The sequence below is a fragment of the Trachinotus anak genome, unplaced genomic scaffold, assembly GCF_046630095.1.
Source record: "Trachinotus anak isolate AG129_WGS33_773 ecotype Australia unplaced genomic scaffold, CSIRO_AGI_Tana_v1 ptg000007l, whole genome shotgun sequence".
NCBI classification, from domain to species: Eukaryota; Metazoa; Chordata; class Actinopteri; order Carangiformes; family Carangidae; genus Trachinotus; species Trachinotus anak.
In genome coordinates, this window is record NW_027273858.1 from 17651831 (window position 1) to 17675383 (window position 23553).

At 44.0% G+C, this 23553-nt stretch overlaps 1 protein-coding gene across 6 annotated transcripts in view; it reads left to right on the top strand.

Moving 5' to 3' along the window:
* Positions 1–23553, top strand: part of arid4b (AT-rich interaction domain 4B) — a 40330-nt gene that overhangs the window by 14334 nt on the left and 2443 nt on the right. For 2 of the 6 annotated variants that reach the window (XM_071481132.1, XM_071481133.1), the window contains exons 4-23: positions 1660–1725; positions 2096–2186; positions 4026–4105; positions 4452–4543; positions 7565–7706; positions 9053–9132; positions 12430–12506; positions 14018–14166; positions 14259–14331; positions 14986–15080; positions 15218–15315; positions 15564–15762; positions 15898–16100; positions 19156–19338; positions 20345–20429; positions 20520–20727; positions 20836–22101; positions 22256–22366; positions 22561–22785; positions 23089–23235. In XM_071481132.1, the coding sequence (XP_071337233.1) occupies positions 1660–1725; positions 2096–2186; positions 4026–4105; positions 4452–4543; positions 7565–7706; positions 9053–9132; positions 12430–12506; positions 14018–14166; positions 14259–14331; positions 14986–15080; positions 15218–15315; positions 15564–15762; positions 15898–16100; positions 19156–19338; positions 20345–20429; positions 20520–20727; positions 20836–22101; positions 22256–22366; positions 22561–22785; positions 23089–23235 (3670 nt within the window). The remainder of the gene's footprint in view (positions 1–1659; positions 1726–2095; positions 2187–4025; positions 4106–4451; positions 4544–7564; positions 7707–9052; positions 9133–12429; positions 12507–14017; positions 14167–14258; positions 14332–14985; positions 15081–15217; positions 15316–15563; positions 15763–15897; positions 16101–19155; positions 19339–20344; positions 20430–20519; positions 20728–20835; positions 22102–22255; positions 22367–22560; positions 22786–23088; positions 23236–23553) is intronic. The other 4 variants (XM_071481134.1, XM_071481135.1, XM_071481136.1 and 1 more) reach the window with 4 other exon arrangements.

Sequence of the window (23553 nt, forward strand, 5' to 3'; positions counted from 1 at the left end):
GTCACTGTTTATTTTTGTCTGAGCTGTCACAAATGCAGTTGGTGCTTGTTGTTAGTCAGGGATCACGTCCTTGCGCTGTTTTTTTTTGCCAGAGTACACCTCTGCTGTCAAATTTGCTGGAATAGATCAAGATCAAAGTTCACTTTACATCACTGTATTAAATAAATAGAAACGTAACAGTCCTGCATTTTCAAATTGTAAAAATGCTCCCTACTCTGTGTCGTAAAACATCCTGCAGCTCAGTAATATTTTTAGGCTTTTTGTAAGAGAGAATCTGGTGATATAATGCACTCTGAGCTCCAAACAAAAAACTACTTAAATCACATGAATATGCTGGACTACAGCTCTCTTTTATCAGAAACATGGCTTCATATCTTATTCCAATATTTGTTATTCAGTCTAAGTGGTTATATAGCTTGTGTGTACAGTTACAGGCCTCTGCAGGATCCAAGCTCACAGTTAGGAGGCTGTCAGAGGTCAGGTGTTGATGCTGGGTCCTTAGATAGCTAGAGTCACCTTCTCTCTGTCTGTGGAAAGCGGAGCCTCCTGCTCGTCCCTGAGAGGGAAGGGGTTCCTTTATTCCACCAGGCAAGGAATGTCATTAACTCCATAACAGATAAAAAGCTGCCTCAGGATGCTTTTTATTTCCTTTCTCTTCCACTCTCATTTTATGACCCGACAATCCAGCAGTGCCTACAATATGTATTTCTTTCATTCATTGTCCCGATCCTGCTGTCACAGTGAGACTTTGATTGGTGTTTCTGCTGTTGATATATTAGAAACCAACTCGAGAGCGGTGTCTGGATTGGTTACCTGCAGGCTTGTTCTCTGAGATGGGATGCTCTTTCTGGCCTTGTATCGTGGTTGAATTCTAAAGTAAATCACAGTCAATAAAAGTGAAACCATTTCTCCATTATAATTATGTTACTATTTTACTAGCACACACTCTCAAAAATTACTTTAATTTCCCTCAGGAAAGAGGAAAAGAAGCACATGAGCACTTTGATATATAAAGCAGTGGGGGCATTTATAATACTAAACAGCCTCTTGGCTGCTTTGACACTTTTCACAGATGCTTCCTTGGAAAATCTGTGACAGTAAATGGCTGCAAGTGTGTGTGTGTGTGTATGTGTGTGAGCGAGCCTGCCTTGTGGTCTCTTCTGTCACTCAGTGTTGCCAGGTTGCCATGCAGATGCAAGATTACCACAGCGTGATCAGATTATGATCTACCGTGGCTCACTCAGGGGAGGCTGCAGATGCAGAGAGTGGGGGGGAGGGTCAGTTAGTGGAGCCCCTTACATTCATAACAGAAATCCACCACAGTTGGCGCCAGCAGTTGCGGCACAGTTGCCAGTCGCTGGTCACTCATCGCTGACAATGCCAGAAGTGACCCTTAGTATTTAATATTCGCACACATGCTGCTGCCTAATGACACCAAGAACTCTTTACAAGCATGTTATGTCAAACCTGTAGCCTGTTACAAACCTGTCTGGCTGAGAGAGTCTAACACTATAATCAGTGTATCACAGTTATAAAGTCCAGCAGCGTTAGAAGGGACACTGTGAAGTGGAAGATTGATGTGGCCCGGTCAGGCCTTTGGGGAATTGTTTGTTTATTCTCATTACTGATTCTCCTCCCCTGTTGCCTCCCCTTCCACAGGTGACCTTTAAACCAGATCTGTCCACAGCTGAGGTTCATGATGAAAACATCAAAGGACCTCTAAAGGTAAGGCAGGAAAGATGGGAGCGATCGATGCTGTGCTGCAGATGGAGTTGTCATAACACACATCTTGACATTATTACACTTCATTATATTGTTATTTGTAATTTTGTCTAGGCTTCAAATTGCGTCACATTTCTTTAGATCTGTGTCCTTTTGTATCAAATCTAATCACCCCCTACTCTAACAGCGTGAATGTAGAAAAAGCACACGAGCATCGGTCAATGAAGCTTTCAATTTGCAATTTCATTTCAGTCAATAAGGATTCTTGAAGCGGCAATATGGTCGCCTCATTAGTTGAAAATAAACACCATTAGAAAATAATAAATCGTAATATTCTGGCATGCCGAATAACAGCAGTGAATCTGTCCAACAGGTGGGTGCTGTTGTAGAGGTGAAGAATCAGGATGGAGTTTACCAGGAGGCCACAATCAACAAGCTGACGGACGCGAGTATATATACAGTGGGTAAGTCAATAAAAACCACCTGCTCCTCCTCCTCTCTCATACACATGAGCTCTCTCTGCATCCAGCCCGTAAAAACAAGTCTGTGTAAAATGCTCATTCTAAAGGGTGTCAGGGTTTGTGTTTTCCTTTGCTGAAGAATTATACTTAAAGTTGCTGCATGGACCATCTTCCACAGTTGAATTCCCACAATGCACTCTTTTGTGTGGAGATGGTGGATGGGGGGCACTTCTGAGGGCAGAGGGTGTTGTTTGCATGTACAGGTCACAAATTTGTGATTTGTAATACTGGGCTATTTACATAAAATGTAACTTGTGCACACTGTGCTGTGCCCTTCGTGCTCAGATTAATAAAGTCTCCAAACCATTACTGTTACTTTGTTAATTCAAATGTGCAGTTAAAATCAAACTGCACACACATTATGCTGCCATGTAAATAACTTCCAAAATATTGTTCATATCGTCCAGTCCAAAACAACTTATGTGGCAACAAATAATGGACAAGACAAATATGAAGAACAAATTTTGAGTTGGAAAAATCCTTTTTTTTTTTTTTTTTCCCTTTTTTTTTTTTTGTTTTTTAAGAAGTTAACTTTCGGTAGCTTTAGAGGTTGTTTGAGCCATACCAGAAGTTTTCCGACTGATGTGAACCACAATTTGCATCATTGCTGAAGGGATATTCAGGATACACATGTTCTTATCTCATATCAGAATATCTGCCAAATAATCACAATATGCATATTTTATGCATATCGCTCAGCCCTAGTAATAAGGCTCAGAACATACAGGTACTGTGGCAGACGTTGAAAACCCCAAGTAAGCAGTGCTGGTCAATTCTGCATACAGGGCTGCAGCTAATGATAATTTTAGTTGCAGCCCTGATCATGTTTATTTTTATTTTTTTTAAGTAATGGAATAATCTCTTGGTCTCTAAAATGTCAAATAAATGTGAAAAATGCCCTTTACAGTTCCCCAGAGCCCAAATTAACATCTACAGATTGCCTGTTTTTTTCCAACCTTCAAAGATATTCAGTGTGTAATTACATGAAAGAGATTAAAGCAGCAAATTCTCATATTTGAGAAGCTAGAACCAGCAAAGTTGTGGAAATCTTGCTTGAAAAATGAAATTGAGTATTAAAACTGTTGCTCTAGCTTCATGGCAATTTGTAACCGCGAGTCTGTCAAGCGTGCACAGTTACTGTGTTGGATAATCCAAAGCATACAGTGTAGAGGCTGCTGCTCAGATCTGCAGTCTCTCAGCAGCTGTTCGTCGCTTGAGAGTGCCCATGGGGTTTCCCCTGTCTGGAATACACTCATCTTTTCATTCATCAGTGGGAAAACAGAAAAACATAAGTAACCGCTGAAGGCACCTCAAGTGTTTTCCCCTCACGGTTGTCACTGAGTACATTTGAGCAACGAATAATGGAATTTAAGGGTGTGCACATCTGGGTTTGTCTTTGGGAGTGATGTGGCTGTTCAAAGTGAAAGGAAGATTCCATATCATCATTATTATTATTATTATTATTAAGTCCTATTTGATGTGGGTGATTATTGTAACAGTCTGTGGAGATTTAATATCAGTTACTGCATCAGCTACTTCCCAGTGTCTCTTTATTTTACCATCTACTCCACTGTCTGTCTCGCAGAGGGTCCTTGAAGCCCTCACAGAGCCGTGAGCTGCAGTGAATCTGTCACTGCCTGCTGGAGGATCAACCTAAGCCTTAAAAGACGAGCATAATTTGTTTTTAACATATCATAAAGCGAGCAGACATTTTGTGTGTGTGTGTTGGTGGACTCCTGGCCTACATACAGCAGCCTAATAGTTTCTCTCTCTTCTCTGCAGTGTTTGACGATGGCGATGAGAAGACCCTGAGGCGTTCCTCTCTCTGCCTGAAAGGAGCGCGTCATTTTGCAGAGAGCGAGGCGAGTATTGCGCTGTCCTGCAGCTTCCGCAGCTTTTCAGGGAAACAGCTCGTTTTATAGTTTTTATTTAGTCACCAACAGTCCCGCATCTCTACTCACAGTGCTCAAATTAAAATGCTGCTTATGAATGGTCCCATACTGGCATTTAGGCAGTCAGCTGTGAAATATTTCAAGGAAACGTAAACTGATATCACAGCAAAGTGCTGGGTAAATCCATCTCTTCGTAACTGATGAAATCCCGTGAAAGGAATTTCTTCAAGGTATACTGTATAAATCTTTTGTCTTCCAATTTAGTGTCTGACAAGGTGGCACTGAGGCTCTTTGCTGTTGTTTGTCTCCTCTGCAGACGCTTGACAGACTCCCCCTCACCAACCCCGAGCACTTCGGCACACCTGTCATGGGCAAGAAGGGCAACCGCGGCCGGCGATCGAACCCGATGTGAGTATTGTCCTCCGTCTCTGAGCATCCTGCAGGGCTCACATCAAACTTAATATATCAGAGGTGTGTGAAGCCGGCAGGGAGGGATTTTCTCTGCCGATCCACAGTCATCAGTAACAGGCTCCCCCATTTCTAAGTGTGCTGACAGCAGTTGAACTGAAAGATTTACTCTCATCTCCATCCCCTCATAAACAGCCCCTGAGGCCCAGCAGAGGACAGCCTACTCACCTCTTTCAGTTCCTTAATCACACCGTTCGTGTGTGCGTGTGTCTGTGCATGCTGCAGAATAAAGTGTGAGCACGACATGGTCCTGCTGAATGTTATCTTTTTTTTTTTCTTTTTTTTTTTAACTCTCCTTTGACTCAAATGTTGCAGTGGGTGTTATATGCTCTGATGTGCCTACTCCTGGTAGACTGCAGAGTTTTCATCAGGGAATAGGAACTGCTGAGGATTTTTTTGGCACTGGATATAATTGTGGCTCCACTCTGTTATAAAGAGGACACTCTGCTGCATAATCTCGTTTTCTGACACCCACTGCTAATGGCACTCAGAGAAAAGTCAATATTACTCTAAACATTGATGCAATATTGACTTGGACCGTTCCCAGCTGCACATTAGCACCTTGGACCAGTTGTCTTCCTGTGCTCTAATAGTCTTAACTGTTGAATAACAAGGACTGACAATGTGGCACAGATTGAGATCGAAACAGCGACATTTCTTCTTTTAGGAGTAGTTGTCTTCTTCTGTTTAAAGGAAAAGTTCAATATTTTGGTGACTCTACTAATTTGCTTCCTTGCTGAGAGTTAGATGTGAAGACTGATACTCTCATGTCTGTACCCTAAAGACAGGAAACAGGGGGGACACAGGTAGCCTGATTCTGCCAGGAGGTAACACATTATATCTTGTTTGATAATCATGAGGTTGCCAGGCAACCAGCAGAGAGACCAAGAAGTCGCTGCTCCAGGCCAAGAAATAGTCCCAACGGAAAACCCCTGTAAAACCTCAACATGTCTTTTTTACATTTCCGTGTCTGTTCATATTAAACAAATGACACATAAAATGTTAATTAATGAGTTTTAGAGGTGCTGGTGGGTGGGTTTCGTTTTTTCCCTCCCCTTTTTCCAGTTTCAATGCTAAGCTAAGCTAACCACCTGCTGCCTAAGGCTGGTCTATATGGCCAAAAACATTATCAGGATTAAAAATTTTCACTCGATATTAATGTTTACTGATAATTTCTAATGACCTATTTGTAATGAAGACCAGGAGAAACGTTGGCCGTGACTGACGACATGTTGCGTAATCCAAAGAGTGGAAGCAGCTGAGGTGATAGAATAAGTTTGTCGCATTCCTGCTCTTGGTCAGTATGGTTTTCCTTCACAGTTTACACACAGCGTTGTTCTGATATCAGTTACACTTAAAGGAGCCAAAAGACTGGTCAGCTGACCTCCTGTCCTTTTTATTAACAATTTCCTCACCATCTTCACCGGCTGCACTCATTTTTATCACTCCACACCTCTGCTTTTATTGGTGCAAACAAATAACACACCTGCTAAATTACTGGCTGTTTGTCACTCGTAGAATGCTTCATTTTCAAGGAATATGATTGTGAATATGTGTTTGTGAGCCAGGCAGGGAGCACGCTCGGGGTTTGCTCATGCAACCATGAAACTTTCTATCGAGCAATTTTCATATTGTTATTGATGAAGTGTCTATCACTGGTGAAGGTTCAACACTCCCTGCTACAACAGTCATTCTATCAAGTTGCTAAAGTGCTTTGTTTATGACTTTGGTTCACAGCTTTGTTGTTGTTGTCGTTGTTGTAGTTGTAGTAGTAGTAGTAGTAGCAGGCTGGCTGATTTACTGCTCTTGAGTTGTGCCAGACAGTGTGTGTGTGTGTGTGTGTGTGTGTGTGTGTGTGTGTGTGTGTGTGCGTGCGAGTGTGTGCGTATGCACATAGAGCTGTTCTGAGAACAGGCCTAGTGAGGCATAAAAAGAGGACGGAGGATCTGTTTGCCTGCTGGTGCTGCTTACATGATCGCTGGCTGTCTGTCTCCTCGCCGCAGTCGGGGCTCTGCCTGAGCATTAGGATGACTGTCAGGCAGCAGAGTATGAGCTGGCTCATCAATACACTGATCCTAATGAGTGAGCTCATCAGTAGAGCAGACCTCATGTTTTGCTGTGCTCCATAATGATAAGACTAGAAGGTTTGCAGATGACTTTGTTATGGTATGCTATGGGTTGTTAGTTGAAGACTTTTTGATGTTTTCTAGCTGAACAGCAGCTAAATGAAAAGATAATTGGTCAGTAGAAATCCTCTGCCTGGCTGTACTGAGGAAAGCCTGCACGCATTTATTTCCCTCACCTTTTTATTTATTTTTATATATATACAATGAATTTAATATGAAATACCAATATTTTGCAGCTTTTGTCTTTCTTTCTACACTCCTGTGTAAAAATGGAGATAAGTTGGCAGCACTTTTCTTGGTCAAATGTCAACACTTTCAGCACTAAATCTGATTATATTTTGGGTTGCCAACCAGTCCCTGTTGTTGGAGAACAGATTCTGATGACACGCAATAGTTTATAACGAACTTCAGCTAGAGACTGTTGCAGCTTTGTGCTGAGCATCCAGCAACTACGAATTGACTCAACCACTTTCATACATTCTGAAATCGAGAAGTTGTGAATATTTTACAACTAATGACTATTGTTTTGATTAACTGATAAATCTTTTATAAAATATTAGAATGTATTATAAAAGTGGCCATTGCAATTTCATAAAGCCCAAAGGGGACCACAGACAAAAACCAAAGTTTTAAATCACATAAGACAAAGAAAAGCAGCAAATTCTCACATTTGAGAAGCTGCAACTAAGGATTTTTTCACATAGTGATGATTTATTGCACTAAAGTCCGTCTAAATTGAACTGAATTTAAAAAGTATGTATTGGTGAACACCTACAAGCTCACTGTACCTTCCTGCAGTGCAGCCCGTGGAGTAAACTGTCCTTTCCTCCCACAGTCAAGAAGAAGAGTTGTCTTCATCTTCCAGTGAAGAAGAGGAGAGCGATCAGCGGCAGAATGAGGATCTGTTCGGCAAAGTGGTCTGTGTGGAGGGGGTCGCCACCGGGGACAAAAAGAAGACCACGTGGTATCCCGCTCTGGTGAGCTAAAAGTCTCCCTTCCTTCACTACTCTCTGCTCCATCACTGTGAAGAAACAGGGAGCACTGCTGCTGGTCTCCTAGCACACTCACAGCATTGTGCCGCTTCATCGAAACGCCTGCTTATGTAACCCCAGCACGCTGCAGGATTACAGTACTGCATTTCATCCACCATGAAAAGCTGGAAATATGCATGTTGTTGCAGCTACAACAGCTGATTGCTATAAATGAGACAAACTCTCTGCAGCTGTAGTTTGATGAATTTCCCAGAGCAGCTCGACTCTTCTTTTAGAGGAAAAAAATATGACTTGTTCTCCCTGATGTGTAAAACAGTGCAGCACAAACACTGGTTTGATGTTTTTCAGCCTGTTCCAACTCATTTCTCTCCACCCAGCCTGAACTCTCAGCCACCGTTTGCACACAATGAAATGGTGACAGGCGTTGTTTGTTTATGTGTTAAAAGTACAACTGAGAGAATGGGAGAGGGTGGGGAAAGCTGTCCCTTTAACAGTGTAGTCAGCAGGGCCCCGCCTCCAGGGTTTGTTGTTCTTGGCTGGCTGTGGACTGAGCTCCATGCTGCCTCCTTGTGACAGCCCAGAGAAGTTCATCACACAGTAGTCTATCATTGTTTACACTGGGACCATATGGCAGAGGGGTGGAGTAGTACTTTGGTAGATGTTTCACATCTGTAGCAAACAGTTTGCCCTGCTCTTAAATGGCCTGATTAAATAAAAGTCAAAGGAAGCAGTTCTGTATGAGTGAGCTTGGTGCTTTCATTTGCTCATTTGCAGCACAGCGTGTACGTCAAAAAGGGAAATGATGTCACAGGGCAAATGTGAGTCATAGCGGTCAAGTAAAAGCTTCCACCCTGCGAGCGTGTGTGCCGCATACACAGAGAGAGTGGAAGCAAGCAGGCAGAATCCTGGTGGAAATCAGATCTCCGTAACGGCAGTGCTGCCTCCTCTGGGTTAGACCCTGGCACTGGAACAATTCACGCTGTTGTGCTCCTCAACTCCAGTAAACAGCAGCAGCACATGCTGTGAGTGGGCCTGCCCCCCCCCCCCACCACCACACACACACACGCACACACACACACACACACACACACACACACACACACATCACTCCTCATCTCTCCCGCCTCTTTGTCTTTGTTTCGTAGACAGCATATTTTGTAATCCATCAGCGTGGCCTTTTGCTGAAACTGCTTCAGTCATTGACTCATACTCTGACACCACCACCCCTCCCCTCCCCTCCCCTCCCCCTCCCTTCTTACACACACACTTGCATACACACACACTACCACCCCATCTGACCTATTAACTGTCTCTTGTTTCTATGCAACAAGGTTATCTCCCCGGACTGTCATGAAGACGTGACTATGAAGAAGGACAACATCTTCGTCCGCTCTTTCAAGGACGGAAAATTGTGAGTCATTCCTGATGTTAACACTTTGACCATGTGTGAAGCAGAACTGCACCAATGATTAGCAGTAGATTTTTGTATTGCAGTACTTGGTATTTGCATAATCAATTAAGAAATAAATAGTTTTCAGCAAATTATTTAATCAGTAAATTCAAACAGAGATCACCAGTGATTTGTTAGCCAAAAAAAAATTAAGAGGAAATAAATTCACAGTAAGCAGAAAAACAAGCAATCTTTTGATGAGCTTTGAGAAGCTAATGATTGACATTTTCACTGATAAATTACCTAAGCTGATTAATTTTCTTAAAGTCTGTTAATCAACCTCTAATCTAGTACCAGTGTAAAACATCCCCCCATCAGGAGTCTTTGAAAGAGGTTTTTAATGGGATACATGTGCAGTGAACCTTTGCGAGAAGATGAAGCACATGCACGAGGAAATGCTTGTACACTCTCTTGTCAGTTTTACAGTAGCTGCTCAATAATCAGTGCAATATTTGCAAAATATATCTGATTATTTCTGTGCTTTTTTTTGCCTTTTCTTGCATTTTTATGTATTCATACTTCTAGTATTGTAACGTAGTTCAAACTTCAACTCATGAAGATCTCTGTATTATCACTATTTTTACTAACTTGACTAATCTATATTACATGTTTGAAAGCTGAAATGAAATACAGTGTTTATAGCTTTAGTAGATTATTAACTCATATTTTGTGATCTCCCAAAAAGAGTTAGGATGTGCTGGATTTTGTTGTTTTTATTTGTCCTCAGGCTGTTAGTTACTGGTGAGGTAAGGCAGCGTTGCTTCCCCGCAGTCTGCCCACGGCGTGGACTCACACAGCCAGATTGTTTTGTCTGTGGCAAAGAGGGGAATAAATCCAGTCAGGAGTCTGTACTCAGCTGGTCGTTTAGAAGCAGGCTGTAGCCCACACTCGAATTAATCTGGTTTTTCCCCACTGCTCCAAACAACTACCTAACTGTTTGAATGTCACTGATGGCAGAGCAGCCTTGAGTCTGCGTTCCTTCATAGATATATGCCACATAACTCATCAGCATGACCCTTTATCTGCAACTAAAGACAATTTGGTAGCACAGGAAGTCTTATCGCTTGTATTTTGGCTAATAGTCAGATGAAGGGTAGAGTTGATGAGACGGAAAAGATAAAGAATGATGAATCAGAGAAGAACCGGGAGTCATATAGGAGTGAAGGATTTCCTCTCTGAGCACCGTGCCCTGTGATGGTTTTTGTTGCAAATTAAATCGCCCAGTAGCCTTACTCTTCCTTTCTGCTTTGTAGCAATTTGATCTCACTCGCTGAAATCAGCATAGTGTGTCCAAGGGTGGACGCAAGAAATAATAATGTGAGATGTCGGAAAATCCATATCGCTGTTAATGAGATTTTCAGGTTTGTTTTGCTCCAATCCTTTGACTTTTCTGTGGATGGAATAATAAAGATGAGAAAGGCTGATCATTACTGTTAGTTGCGTGTGATGTGAGGTATCAGTCTGATCCATCAGGCGCGTCTCTTTGTGTTATGTGTAATTTTGATCTATTGCAGGTCTTACAAGCCGTTCCTGCAGAAAACAAGTTTATACAAAGACACAACAAAGCTCTTTAACAGTTTACCACATAAATCATTTTTCACATGCATCAACACCAGACTGTCTGTACCCTCTTTTCAACAATGGTACAGTTCCATTCATTTAAGCCCTTTGTGTGCATACAAAGTTTTCAAGTGCTTTTCCACACACACACACACACACACACATACACACACACACACACACACACACACACACACACACACACACACACACACACTTCACTTGTGATTGTTTGTTATTGTACTTTTTATCATTCATGTCAGCCTCTTCTCGTGTATTATTACCAAGTTATTCTAACTTGCTGCTCCCTGTGTGATTTTGTTTACTGAAGAGGGGTCACATCCATAAGCCATGTGACCTCCTCCTGCACAGCGCTGGGGTCAATGTGTCCACTTTCCTCTGGAGAGTGTGGTGTTATTACTGATAACCTTTCAGCCTGCCTTTCAAAAACAATGGCTTTGGAAAAATATTTTTTTAGGGAAAACAAGGTCACATCCAGAGGGGAGACGGGAGTTGTCAGGAAGTGGTTATTCCTATTTAGGCAGATCTGGTTACCGTAGTGACAATGGAAACACAAGCTGCTGCTATTTTTTCTTTCTTTTTTTTTTTTTGGCTGGCTGGGGAACTTGTCAGCGCGATTGACGTGCACAGAAAAAAGACAGGTTGATCATTGTGTGTAGGTGTATAACACAGACTTTCAGAATCAGCTGAACAAAGCCAGTCTGCAAACTGAATGTGTCATATTTACAGCTGAAACAATTAGTTGATTAATTGATTAAATAATAAAACTCTTACCCATGCTAGCGACATTGCTTTATGGATGGCAACGCCTGCTGTTGTGTCAGTTGTGTTTACGTACAAATCCAGACATACAGTGGGGTCCAGAAGTCAGAGACCACTTTCCCATTCAGCTTCAGCTGTTTTAGTGCTAATTAGCAAATGTTAACATGCATTTATTAGCATTTAGCTCAACATGCCGCTACGCCTGACAGCCTCACAGAGCTGCCAGTCTGGCTCTACACTCCTAGTCATGTTTATCTTTTTAGTTAACCACAGTAAAAAATAATCCTTGCACCATTTGTATACACACAAGTGCATTGGTGCCACTCTCACCCCTGCCCAACACAGTTTCAAAAGTGACTATCTATAGGAAATGTCATTGAATCAAGCTGTTTGTTGTCTCTGGGCTCGATTAGCTACAATGAAGTGTTTATTTCAATTCACTCCCATGGCAAATCTAGTGGTTGGATCAGCTCAGCTGCCTACAGATCCCACAGAAAATCATCTCTCTGGCACAGCTGCCAAGCCTCTGTCTGCTTTCAGCTTACAAGCTCCACTGATCCATCTATCTGCCAAATCACAGACACTTTGCCCAGCTGCTGTAGAAATGTTGCAAGAAAATGGGCTGCGAACGCAGTCATAACTGTTCATGTCGACTCACATTTTGAGGTCGTTGTTGGTGCTGGGCTGTAATGTTAGAAAGTTAAAGGACGCTTCTGTCTCTGTGAGTGTTTTAATTAACAAGATTTTATGGTGGCTGCTTCACATTTCACTTTTAGAATCGTCCTTTTGTTTCAGGAAAACAACTACTTACAATCACACCCCCGGAGCTGAGCCTTGGTGTAGGAACATTCAGTGCGCTATCATCCACGCTATCATTTCTGAGCACATTTTAATCAGAGTGTCTGTGTTTTGCAGTTACATGGTACTGCGAAAGGACGTCCGCGAGATGAACAGCGATTGTCCCCCAAAAGCCGACGCAGGGCTCAAACCAGGTGAGTTTCCAGTAAAGCTTACAGAGGTGAACCTTGCAGCAATGGTGCTTGGCGGGGAACCTAGCCCCCGCCATCTGCAGCCAGGTCTGAGTGGTGACACACTTGGCAGAAAACACTCAGAGAGTGGGTTACAGCGAGGCAGACTGAAGAAGGAGAAGTTTTGTTTTTGTTCTGGGGAATGCAGCGGTGGAGAGCGCCTGTCACCGTTGAGTCTATTTTTATTTGAAGTCCTCACCAGGCTTTTTATACTGTGGCCCCGTTTTTCTGCTGCAGAGCTCTTACTCTCTCATAATTACAGTTAGGAAACAGCTTCGTGTTATCCCAGTCTTGGTATTCACAGGTGGTTGACTCACAACTCTGATATTTTCCACACTATAAAAGCGTAAAACAAGCATCTGCCAAGGTGGTTAGATGCTACTTAAACCCACCTGTGACATTGTGGCTGAATGCGTCTGCTGCTCTGCATCAATGCAAATACTCCTGACAGACTGTCATGCTGCTTTCTGCCATGGCTGCTGTTCTTCATGTTCATGTCAAAATGTCTTTTTGTGCTGTTGTATTTTAGTATACACGTATATTTGATCAGAGTTCAGATAGCAAGCTAACAGTTGTATTAACTTTTAACTTTTTTTTTTCTTTTTTCTAAAGTAGTCTTTTGAATCTAGTACTCATTGTCAGTTTATTATGTTGCAGCCTTGTGCTATATTTAAAAAATCATTTTTCCCTCCACTCAAAACTCCATAATGACAAAATGAAAACAGAATTTTATACATTTCTGCAAATGTATTAAAAAGGAAAAGCTGAAATATCACATTGACATAAGTATTCAGACACTTTGCTATGACATTTGAAATTTAGCTCAGATGCCTCCAATTTCTCTTGATCGTCTTTGAGATATAAAACCAAGACACGAGGAACTGCCTCAGAGACAGGATCGTCAGGAGGAACAAGGTTCTCTGGTCTGTTTAGCCCTTAGCTCTAAGCATCATATCTGCTCAGGACCTCAGACTGGGCCGAAGGTTCGGATTCCAGCAGGACAATGACTCTAAGCCCACAGCAAAGACAATGTAAGAGTGGCTTAGGGACAACTCTGTAAATGTCCTTGAGTGGCTCAGAGATTGATTGATTGTTTGATTGGGTCACGACCGAGATCAGTCACATGCGCATCCAAACCCTCCAAACACCCAGTGGCAGATGTTACGAGGTTTAAATAAAGGAAGGAAATCCTTAAATTTAGAATATCGGCCTTGAGTTCTGTTGATTCATCGCATTTATTTCACTTGAAATATCACGTTGTTTATACTTCATGTGCAAGATGTGAAGAGCAATCTGATACAAACATCTGTTCATCTCTTATCTCTGTTTACTTAGGCTGGAAATTGTTCTGTGTCTGAAAAATGATCCAGCTTGAGTTTTACAAGCTCAGTTTGTTAGATAACAGCGGGGAGTGATAGGCAGCGCTTACTGTGTGTGATTAATGTTACAATGCTTTTTCTGTGTGTGTTTGACAGCGCTGGACGCAGCCTTCGAGTTCCAGCAGCAGCTGGTCGTTCCCAGCAGCTGGAAGACAGAAGTGAAAGAGGAAAGTTCTAGCAGTGAGGAGGACGATGAGGATGAAGAGGAGGAGCAGGAGGAAGATGCCAGCGGAGAAGAGGAGGAGGTAACGGCGTGAGCCCTGCACATGCTTTTACCTCTACAACCTCAGAGTAAAAAAAATAAAAAGACCCTCAAACTGTTGTTTCCTGTCTGCAGGAGGAAGTGGAGCCGTTCCCGGAGGAGCGGGAGAACTTTCTGCAGCAGCTCTACAAGTTCATGGAGGACAGGGGTGAGTCCGCAGCGCAGATGTTTACAGAAACATTTCATTTCTCTTAAACATGCCTTTTAAATGCAGCAAATTCAGGGCTTTGCTTCAGGTGCAGCTTTATAATGAAATACACTTACAATTTCTTCACACTCTGCGAGATTAGGTCAAAGGCAAGTTAACAAAAAATAGGGAAAAAATGTTCTGAAGAGCAGTGATGGAAAGTACAAACACCCTGCTCAAGTATAAATTTGAGGTACCTTCACTGGACTTGACTATTTCCTTTTCATGCTACTTTAGACATTTAGTCCACTGCAATTCAGAGGGAATATTGTCGTTTTTCCACTGTATGTATTTGATAACTTCAGTTAGTAGTTATTTTTCAGATCAAGAGCTTCCATAAATACACAATCAGAGTGTAAAATATGATGTAGGTATCACTGTTGTTAATCTGTTGATAGAAATCAACTGAAAAGTATATGACTTAGTAATAAGTAATAACAATCTAATGATACATAACACTTTTTGCCAGATTTTTTTCCATCACTGTTGAAAATCAGTTCCAGCTCACTTTAGAAAAGGTTTTCCACTAAACAGAGATGCAGCACTGTGTCACTGCGTCATATTGAATGTGTGTGTGTCTACCATGTCAACCCGCTCTGTGTGTCTCCTGCTCAGGAACCCCCATCAACAAGCGGCCTGTCCTGGGCTACAGGAACCTGAACCTGTTCAAGCTCTACAGGCTGGTGAACAAGCTCGGAGGCTTTGACAACGTGAGTGCCGCTTTGAAAGCAGTTCCTCTTCGTGTAGTTCCACGCTAAGAGGAATTCTCTCTTGGTGTCAAAACCTGTCTCGTTTGATGTTGACTGACCACAGAACTGTCTTCCTCTGTGTCCACATGTGTGAGCAGATTGAAAGCGGCTCCATTTGGAAGCAAGTCTATCAGGATCTGGGGATCCCTGTGCTTAACTCAGCCGCTGGCTACAATGTCAAATGTGCTTACCGCAAGTACGTACAGGTGCTGCCTCCACAGCTCCTCAGAGCTCATGTCTGGGTTGGGCAAATGCATCTTTTGTTTCTGGAGATTTTGACTGATGTGCAGTTTGTACCCTGCTTTACTTTTTCACGGCCCTTTTAAGCACTTTCTGTTTTTAGCAAACTGAACAAATTTATTTAAGATTAAGTTCACTGCTCCTCTCAAACATGAACACATTCAGTCTTCTGGCTACATTGACGAGGAATCTGTTGTGATGCAGGTACTTGTACGGATTTGAGGAATACTGCACGTCCACCGCCATCACCTTCAGGATGGACCTCCCTTTGAAGCAGGGTCCCAAGGGGGAGGTGAAGTCTGAGGGGGAGGCAGGAGGAGCAGCTCCTGCATCCTCCAGCTCAGAGGAGCAGAAAGCCCAGGTGGAAGGAGAGCCTTGCAGTGCACAGTCTGTAGTCTGCAAGGTGCATTCCCCTAAACACTGTTTGATTAAAAACTTTTTTTCCCGATGTTTGATATTTATCCAAACCTTTGAGGTAGGGTAATACCTGCAGACCACCCATATATGTGTTTATATTAAAAGCATCCCTTTCCCTTAGGAGGAGAAAGCCGATTTGACCCGAAACAAAATGGAGCCTGAACCATCAAAAACTGAGGGGAAGGACAGCACAAACGACGACGATGATGAAGAGGATGCTGCCCACAACGGAGACGCGGACGAGGGCTCATCGACGGCCCACCTCGGAGCCGAGAACATGAAACAGGAGCATGATGAGGAGCAAGAGAGCAAGGACAACTCTGGGTAGGTGGTCTGAAAGGATGGTCCCTCCACCAGGGTGGTAAAAAAAAAAATATATATATATATATGTGTGTATATATATATATTTATATCCTCATGGCACAAACACAAGCTCAAACAAGCTCAAACACAACCTCACCATGCAGGGCCCCCTGCGGGGCTCCTGCATGGTGAGGCTGTGTAGATATTTAATCTGGCCTCCAGCCGTGAAAAATTTCAAAAAGTTCCTTCAGACAAAAAGACCTGAGGCGTTCACTTTCCTTGGTGGCAGTAAAAACCTAAAAGACCATTAGCAGATGAGAAGCAGTGATCCCTCTGACCTTGATGATACTAATACGCAATATACCCACAATCCACCTCTACCTGCTAACCAGAGAGAGGCAGGCGCTCTCTCTCTCGCTCTCTCTCTCTCTCTCTCTCTCTCTCCCTCTCTCCCTCTCTCCCTCTCTCCCTCTCCTAACTCAGCTCTTACCCACTGCCCTCTGTGCTATTATTATTTCTTGCGGCTTAGTCGGCATCAGCTGGCAGAGACATCTTAGAGCACCAAAGCCTGACTGCTACCTTTCACCTGGCATGTCATGCTGTGCTCTCTCTCTCTCTCTCTATCTCTCTCTCTCCCCCCCTCCTCCTCCTCTCCCTGGCTGGGACTGTTTGATCCCATCCAGCCTCAGCTCATTCAATGCACACAACACGGCTGAGCTCTTCCTGAATTCTCCCTCTGTATCTCTGTCTCTCTGACCCCTCTTCCTGTCTTCTCTCTCTCATTTTTTTGGCTTTTTGATGTTCAGCTTATTAAATGTTCCATGTGTGTGTGCGTGTGTGTGTCGTCACTGATGCATTAGCACACTAGATGCAAGTTAGTGCTTCAGAGGCAGTAACCTTTAGAGGAAAAAGGAACTGTATGTGTTGATAAATGTTTGTTCTGGGCAGTTGGATTGTTTGGTCTCAGTTAGATGTCTCTTTTCTCCTACTGTTTCCTGTCTGGAGCCTCTAGGCCAGTGCTCTCTGTCGAGTTTAGACCTGTGTTTGTTCACCCTCCAGTCTGATGCTTGTGTTAGGGTTGTGTTTGGGGCTACCGGGGACCGGCTAGAAAACGTCATGCTTAGTTTGCTGCTTACTGCTCTACTGCTTTTTGTGTCCAATTGAAGTGTTGTGAATTCTCCAACTTGAGGATGTCCTGATCATACGCTATTGCTCTTAGTATCCCTCTCTGTGTAGTTCTTTGTATCACCCATGGCTGCAGGCATATTACAGCGTGATGTCGATCACCATCATATCTGAACTCTCTGACAGTACAGAGGTTCCTCCATCCTTTGGCTTTGTCGGGACGAGTGGTCCTCGCAGGTTTACAGGTTTACAGACTCACACAGTGGACAACCTGCACTGGTTGGTGGTGTGATCTGATCTGAGCTCTCCTAATGATTTCAAACCTGTTTGATGTTTCTAGCCTGTACTATGGATCACATTTTCATTCCAGCAGCAGACTCTTTGTGCAGTCGATGGGAGCGAGTTTACAGTGCGCTTAAATGAGAAAATAATGCTTTAATTTAAAGTAACGATGGTAATTAATTATATAGAGAGAAACTCTTGTTCTGTAGTAATTGGTAAGCTACTGCCTGAGTGCTATTTACATTTTACCTTTTTCTCCTGATGAAGCTCACTCAGCTCCAGCTCCAGACTCTCTAGCCTTTCTTTGTAGCTTCACGGTGCATAATAATATGAGTGGATTAAAGTTTCATTGCTCTGGTTTTGAGGAATTTCGAAATTCGAGGGCTTGATATAAGTGATGCTTTTGGATCATTTCAGCAGGGCTTCAACTAATAATTATTTTCATTATTGATTAATCTGCTGTTTTTTTTTTTTAAAAAAAATGTTATTAATCGATTAATTGTTTGCTCTATAAAAACACTAGAAAGCGCTACAAAAACACGCTCATCAAAAGCTGCAAGAGCCTGAGGTGACTTCATAAGTTGGCTTGTTTTGTCCCAACCCCCCAAAATATTACATATAAAGGTATATTTTAGAAGCTGGGACCAAATGATGTTTGGTTGAAAATGACTTAAATGAGTAATTGATTATATATAAAAATAAAAAAAAACATCCTGCAGATTATTTTCTGTCTGACTAATTATTGCTCTAAATTTGCTCCATCTCTGTGTGTGTTACAACTGATCCGAGCTTATTTGTGTTTCATGACCATGTTATCACTGCAGGGTGGAGATGGTCTATGAAACTGATGCGATGTGTTTTCAACATCAGTTGCCTTTTTAAAGTCAAGTGCGTCCCCAGTTGTATGGTGGTCACAGTGTCTTCGGTTGTCACGCTCGGGCTGCCGCGCAGATGAGTGCATCTTCTTCATTGTCGGCAGAAACACGTGCACTGATGAGCAAGTTAGGTGTGGGGTGGGGGTGGCTCGTGTGGAGCACTGTGACCAACTTGGATCTCGCAGCCGTGCTTCCTCTCAACGCTGTGGTCTCGCTTTAAGTTGCCGCCCTGCCTGCCAAGTTGTGCTTTGCCGTGCTAACCTGCCCCTGTGGCCCCTGCGCCTAAACCACTTACTGGCACCACTGCACCGCAAGTACACCCTCCAGCTTCGACATCTCCTGACTGTCTCCCACTAGCTCCTCCTTGTGGCTGCTTTGTTTCTTACAGTGTGTTTGTGTGAATGAGAATCCCAAGTATGTTGTTGTGTGGATACTGGGTTAGATAGCCTAACAGTAGTGTTATTTCCCATACAAGATGATTGATTTTTGCCATTAAAGAATGATGTTTTATTTGCACTGTTCTTTGTGTGGCTTACTGTAAATGATTCAGTTGTTTATCCTGCAGTTTGCTGTAGGTTACACTGGGCTAGGACAAAAATGGAAAGTGTATGTTTCTGTATAGATAAGGGCCTAGTGTTGTAATGGGACATGGCAGGCAAGGGTGGAGCAAATTAATTAGAAAACAGGCCTTCAAGCAGCAGGCAGTGAGTTGGGTGGGTGGCTGTGGGTGGGGCTCTGTGGTGTTCAATGGGGGCAGCCTAGGGCCAGGAAGTGCTGAACTGTTTTTCTTGCAGGGATGACAGCAGTCAGGAGGGGGAGGAGGGGGAGGAGTTTGAGTGTTACCCCCCGGGGATGAAGGTGCAGGTGAGGTATGGGCGAGGCCGCAATCTGAAGACGTACGAGGCCACTGTGAAAGAGGCAGACGTGGAGGGGGGAGAGGTGCTCTACCTGGTGCACTACTGTGGCTGGAACGTCAGGTAAGACAGGACCTGGGGAGAAATCACCTAACGTCTATATTCACCCTAAAAAATAAAAAAAACAAAAAACAAAAAAAAAAAAAAAACCATCTCTTAACCTTTAATTCAGCTCATGGGATCACCTCTACATGGGTATCCCCGCAGCAGTAACACATCCCTTCCTCACAATTCTGCTTCATCTACTCCAGTCCCATGGTCAGCACTCTGATTATGGAGAGCACTGGGCCATCTAGTGGCAGAAACAGAACTGAGTTTTGGGTTGGTGCGGATCAGTCCTCAGCTTCCCTCACTCAGTTTTGACTGAATCCCCTGTCTGTCTGTCCCCCAGCTGTCTGTCTCTCAGCAAAATCTGCAGACAGGCTGAACTTTTACCAATTTAACTCTGGAGTTAACCAGCCACTGGTTGTGGTTGAACAATTTTCAGGTCCCGCAATATGGTACTTTAATGTGAGCTACCCTTCTCTGAACTTCTCTGAAAGGCCAACCAAAGTGCTGCTACACTCACCTCTACCTCTCAACCCTCTCCCCCCTCCCCAGTGGGTCAGGGTTAATGCAGTGTTAAGTAGAGTGTTAGGGTACCATGACACAGAGGTTAACTAGTGCAATCAGCATTTCATTGTCTCAATGTTGTTGTGTGGTCCTCTAGCACTCTATAAAAGACAGTGGGATGTTCTCTGCATTGTGTCTGTCGTGTGTGATGTCGTGAAACTTTTCATTTTTCCTCATACGACACAAGTAGCACCCTTGGTACTGTTGGAACTTTGTTGAATATGATTTGTGTGGTGGTCGGTGTTAATATTGTTTCTTTCTTCATCGTAAAGGTTTGTCTTTTTCCACATAACACCATGGGATTTCCTCCTTTTGCTGTTGAGGCTTATTGTGTCACAGCAACATGTTGGGGTCAGACAGTAGAGGTGTCTGTGTGGTGGGTGGTGTGAGAGATTTTAAGCTCCTTTCAAAGACCTGAATGATGAAATTGTCTCTTGTCTTTGTATTTCGATTTTAGATATGATGAATGGATCAAAGCAGACAAGATTGTGCGCCCCGCCAATAAGAATGTACCAAAAATAAAGCACCGCAAAAAAATAAAGGTACGAGTTTGGAGAGTTGCAACTCTTTTCTGCTTAAGCCTGGTTCAGTATCGTGAAGTGAATGTGACTGACTGTGTTGAATCCTGACAGAACAAAGCTGAGAGGGAGCGAGACAGGTTGGAGAGGCTCAATGACAGAGAAGTCCTCGGCCCTTCGCCCAACACCAACCGCGTCCCACGCTCCAAGTGTGGCCTGAGTCAGGATGTCTTTTCCAAGATGGACGAGGGTGAGGACAAAGGGACTCAGCAGTCTCCAGTCAAGTCTATAGAAATTACCTCTATCCTCAATGGCCTGCAAGGTAGCAACACTCATTAGCCTGTAGTCCTCATGCACGCTTACAGCAGATTAGGACTGTTTGACTCTGACTGTTTAAAGTGGTTTATTTATGTCTGTTGATATCCTGCAGAAACTAACGGACGCTCTGTCTCGTTTGCCTCAGCCTCTGAGATGTCCACAGATGAAAGCGAGCATGAGGATGAGGAGGGAGAGCATAATGAAGAGGATCGCCCAGGTTGCAGAGGCAGCCTCAGAAAGGCCCCACCGGAGCCGGCGCAAACGTCAGAGCGTTGGGAGGGCGGGACTCCACCTGAAGGATCCAAACCTTCTCCGGTCTCAGGGAAGAGCCAGGATTTAGTCAATGCCGAGAGCTCCGACGGTTCGAAGCGCAGAAGTCAACCTGAGTTGGAGGGCGAGGTGAGCACCAGGAAGAGGAAATCTGACAGTGCAGCGGAGAGGACCCCTAAAGGCCAATCCAAAGCTAAGACGAGGAACACCAGGAGTGCTGACTGGTTACCTGGAGGCTCTCCCAGGAAGCTGGAGGAAAGAGCAGCCGGTCCTGGGGAAGAAAGGGGGGCGTCGTCTAACAGCAGTACAGATGATGAGGGTGCAGCACAGGCCGAGTCCCAGGCTGAGGAAAGTCAGCGAAGCCGGCCAAAAACCAAAAGTTCCCCTTCTAAGAAGTACAACGGGATGAAGGAGAAGACCAAAACTGGCAGACAAGCTGGGTTCTGGGAGATTCCTGAAAAGAGGGCCAAAACGTCTGGGAATGCAGAGGAAAGGCCGGCTGTCCGCTCGAAAGGACAAAAGGATGTGTGGTCCAGCATCCAGGCCCAGTGGCCAAAGAAAACTCTCAAAGAGTTGTTCTCTGACTCGGACACAGAGGCCGCCAATTCTCCTCCCCCGCCTGTACCCTCATGCCTGGAGGAGCCGAGTGTGGAACAAGACGCGGGACCTGAGGACGAAGCCTCAGAGGAGCAGATGGAGAACGACAAACTACAGGAGTTTCCAAGCAGTGGCAGTAACTCTGTACTCAACACGCCACCCACAACGCCCGAGTCCCCCTCGGGAGGAGGCAGCGCTGTCGAAGACTCTGCTCAAGCGCAGCCTTCCTCCCCGCCACCATCCACACCCCCTGCCTTGCCTTCAGAGCCGGTTTCTGACGCTCTTCCCCCAGGACCCATACAGGAGGAGGTGGCAGGCGGGCGCAGTGAGACAGACAGCAGCACGGTGGAAGTGGAGAGTCTGGGTGGGGAGCTGCAAGACCTCCCTCAGGATGAAGGGGCGGGTTCCCCCTCAAAGGTATTTGACGTCAGCCTCTCTTGCAACAGCAGCAGCAGCTGCAGCCTAGAGCTGAGCAGCAGCAGCCAACAGGAGAGCGAGCAGAAGTCCAAAGGTACAAATAACAGCAGATGTACTATACCATGTATTTTTCAAAGAGGGAATTCATTATTTTTCTTCAGGGTGGAAATACTACAGAAATACACTGTGAAAACTCGCTCATTTCACAGTCTGCCTCTTCCCTCACCATTTCCTCTTTTCCTTTGTAGCGTGTGTGAGTCAGAAACGGCAGAAAGAGTCACAGACAGGTGGAGCCTCAAAGAAACACAAGCCAAACCGCAAGAGCCTAGGTGTGCCTCCCAAAAAGAATAGGAAAACAGGTGAGGAGAGCTGTAGGGAGAATTGCTGACACCCTGCTACCCTCTCAATGCCGGCAGCGCCTTTATCAGCTGTGCAATTTCTGTTTCATATTTACTAATTTCCTGACATCGTATTAGAGACTGGAGGTGGGGGAGGAAATGAGATTTTTGCCCGATCGTTGTCCATTTTTTCCAACTCTGTTGTCGTCTCTCAGCCAACAGCAGTGACAGTGAGGACCAGTCTGTTGTTGAGGGCACTGCCAAATCAACTGCCTCTAAGAGCAATGCATCAGACGTGAAGGCCGCCGCTTCGCCCAAGTGTCACGGACGATCTCCCCCCTCGAGCCATAAGTACCACAAGCAGGGTGACGCCGACCACGGCCAGCACCGAGACAACCACGGAAGATCGCCACGTGTGTACAAGTGGAGTTTCCAGATGTGTAAGTGTCACATGTTATTCCACTGTGAAAGTAACTCCAGGACCCATTTAAATAGTCAAAATCAGGACATTCTTTCAGTACGAATAAAAAGTTATCAACATTTCTCTGCTTTGCGTTTTTTTGGGGTTTTTTTTGTTATTTGGGTGAACTGCAGCTTTAATTTAGCAACTATTTTTCATTCTGTTGACCAAAGTATGAAAGAATTTGATGTACATTTATGTCATCAGTGTGTTTATGTCCTAATGACCCTAAACAAAAAAAAAACCCATAAAATATTAAAACCATTATTTGCATTGTACTTAGCTGACCTGGAGAAGATGAGCAGTCTGGAGAGGATTTCATTTCTTCAGGAGAAGCTGCAGGACATCAGGAACCACTACCTCTCCCTCAAGTCTGAGGTTGCCTCTATTGACAGACGACGAAAACGCATGAAAAAGAAGGAACGGGAAAGTGAGTGAGCTCTTTGTAACCTTGGCAGTTTAGGAATCAGTTTCTTCCTATGTTCTTAGTAACTGTGAGCTAACTACTATTGATTTACTAAATCTGGCCGCACCATTAAAGGCTAGTAAAATCTATATACTTATCTATATCTATAGTATAAAGTATGCGTTAGTAATCGTGCAGTTTAGAATGAGTGGTCCACCCTGGGGACTCTGATCTATACAACAGTTGCATCTGAAGGGAACTGGATGTAAATATTTAGCAACAACTAATCTGTTTGTAAGAACTAACTTGGATGGTGCAACCCACTTTAATTTGGTGATCGCA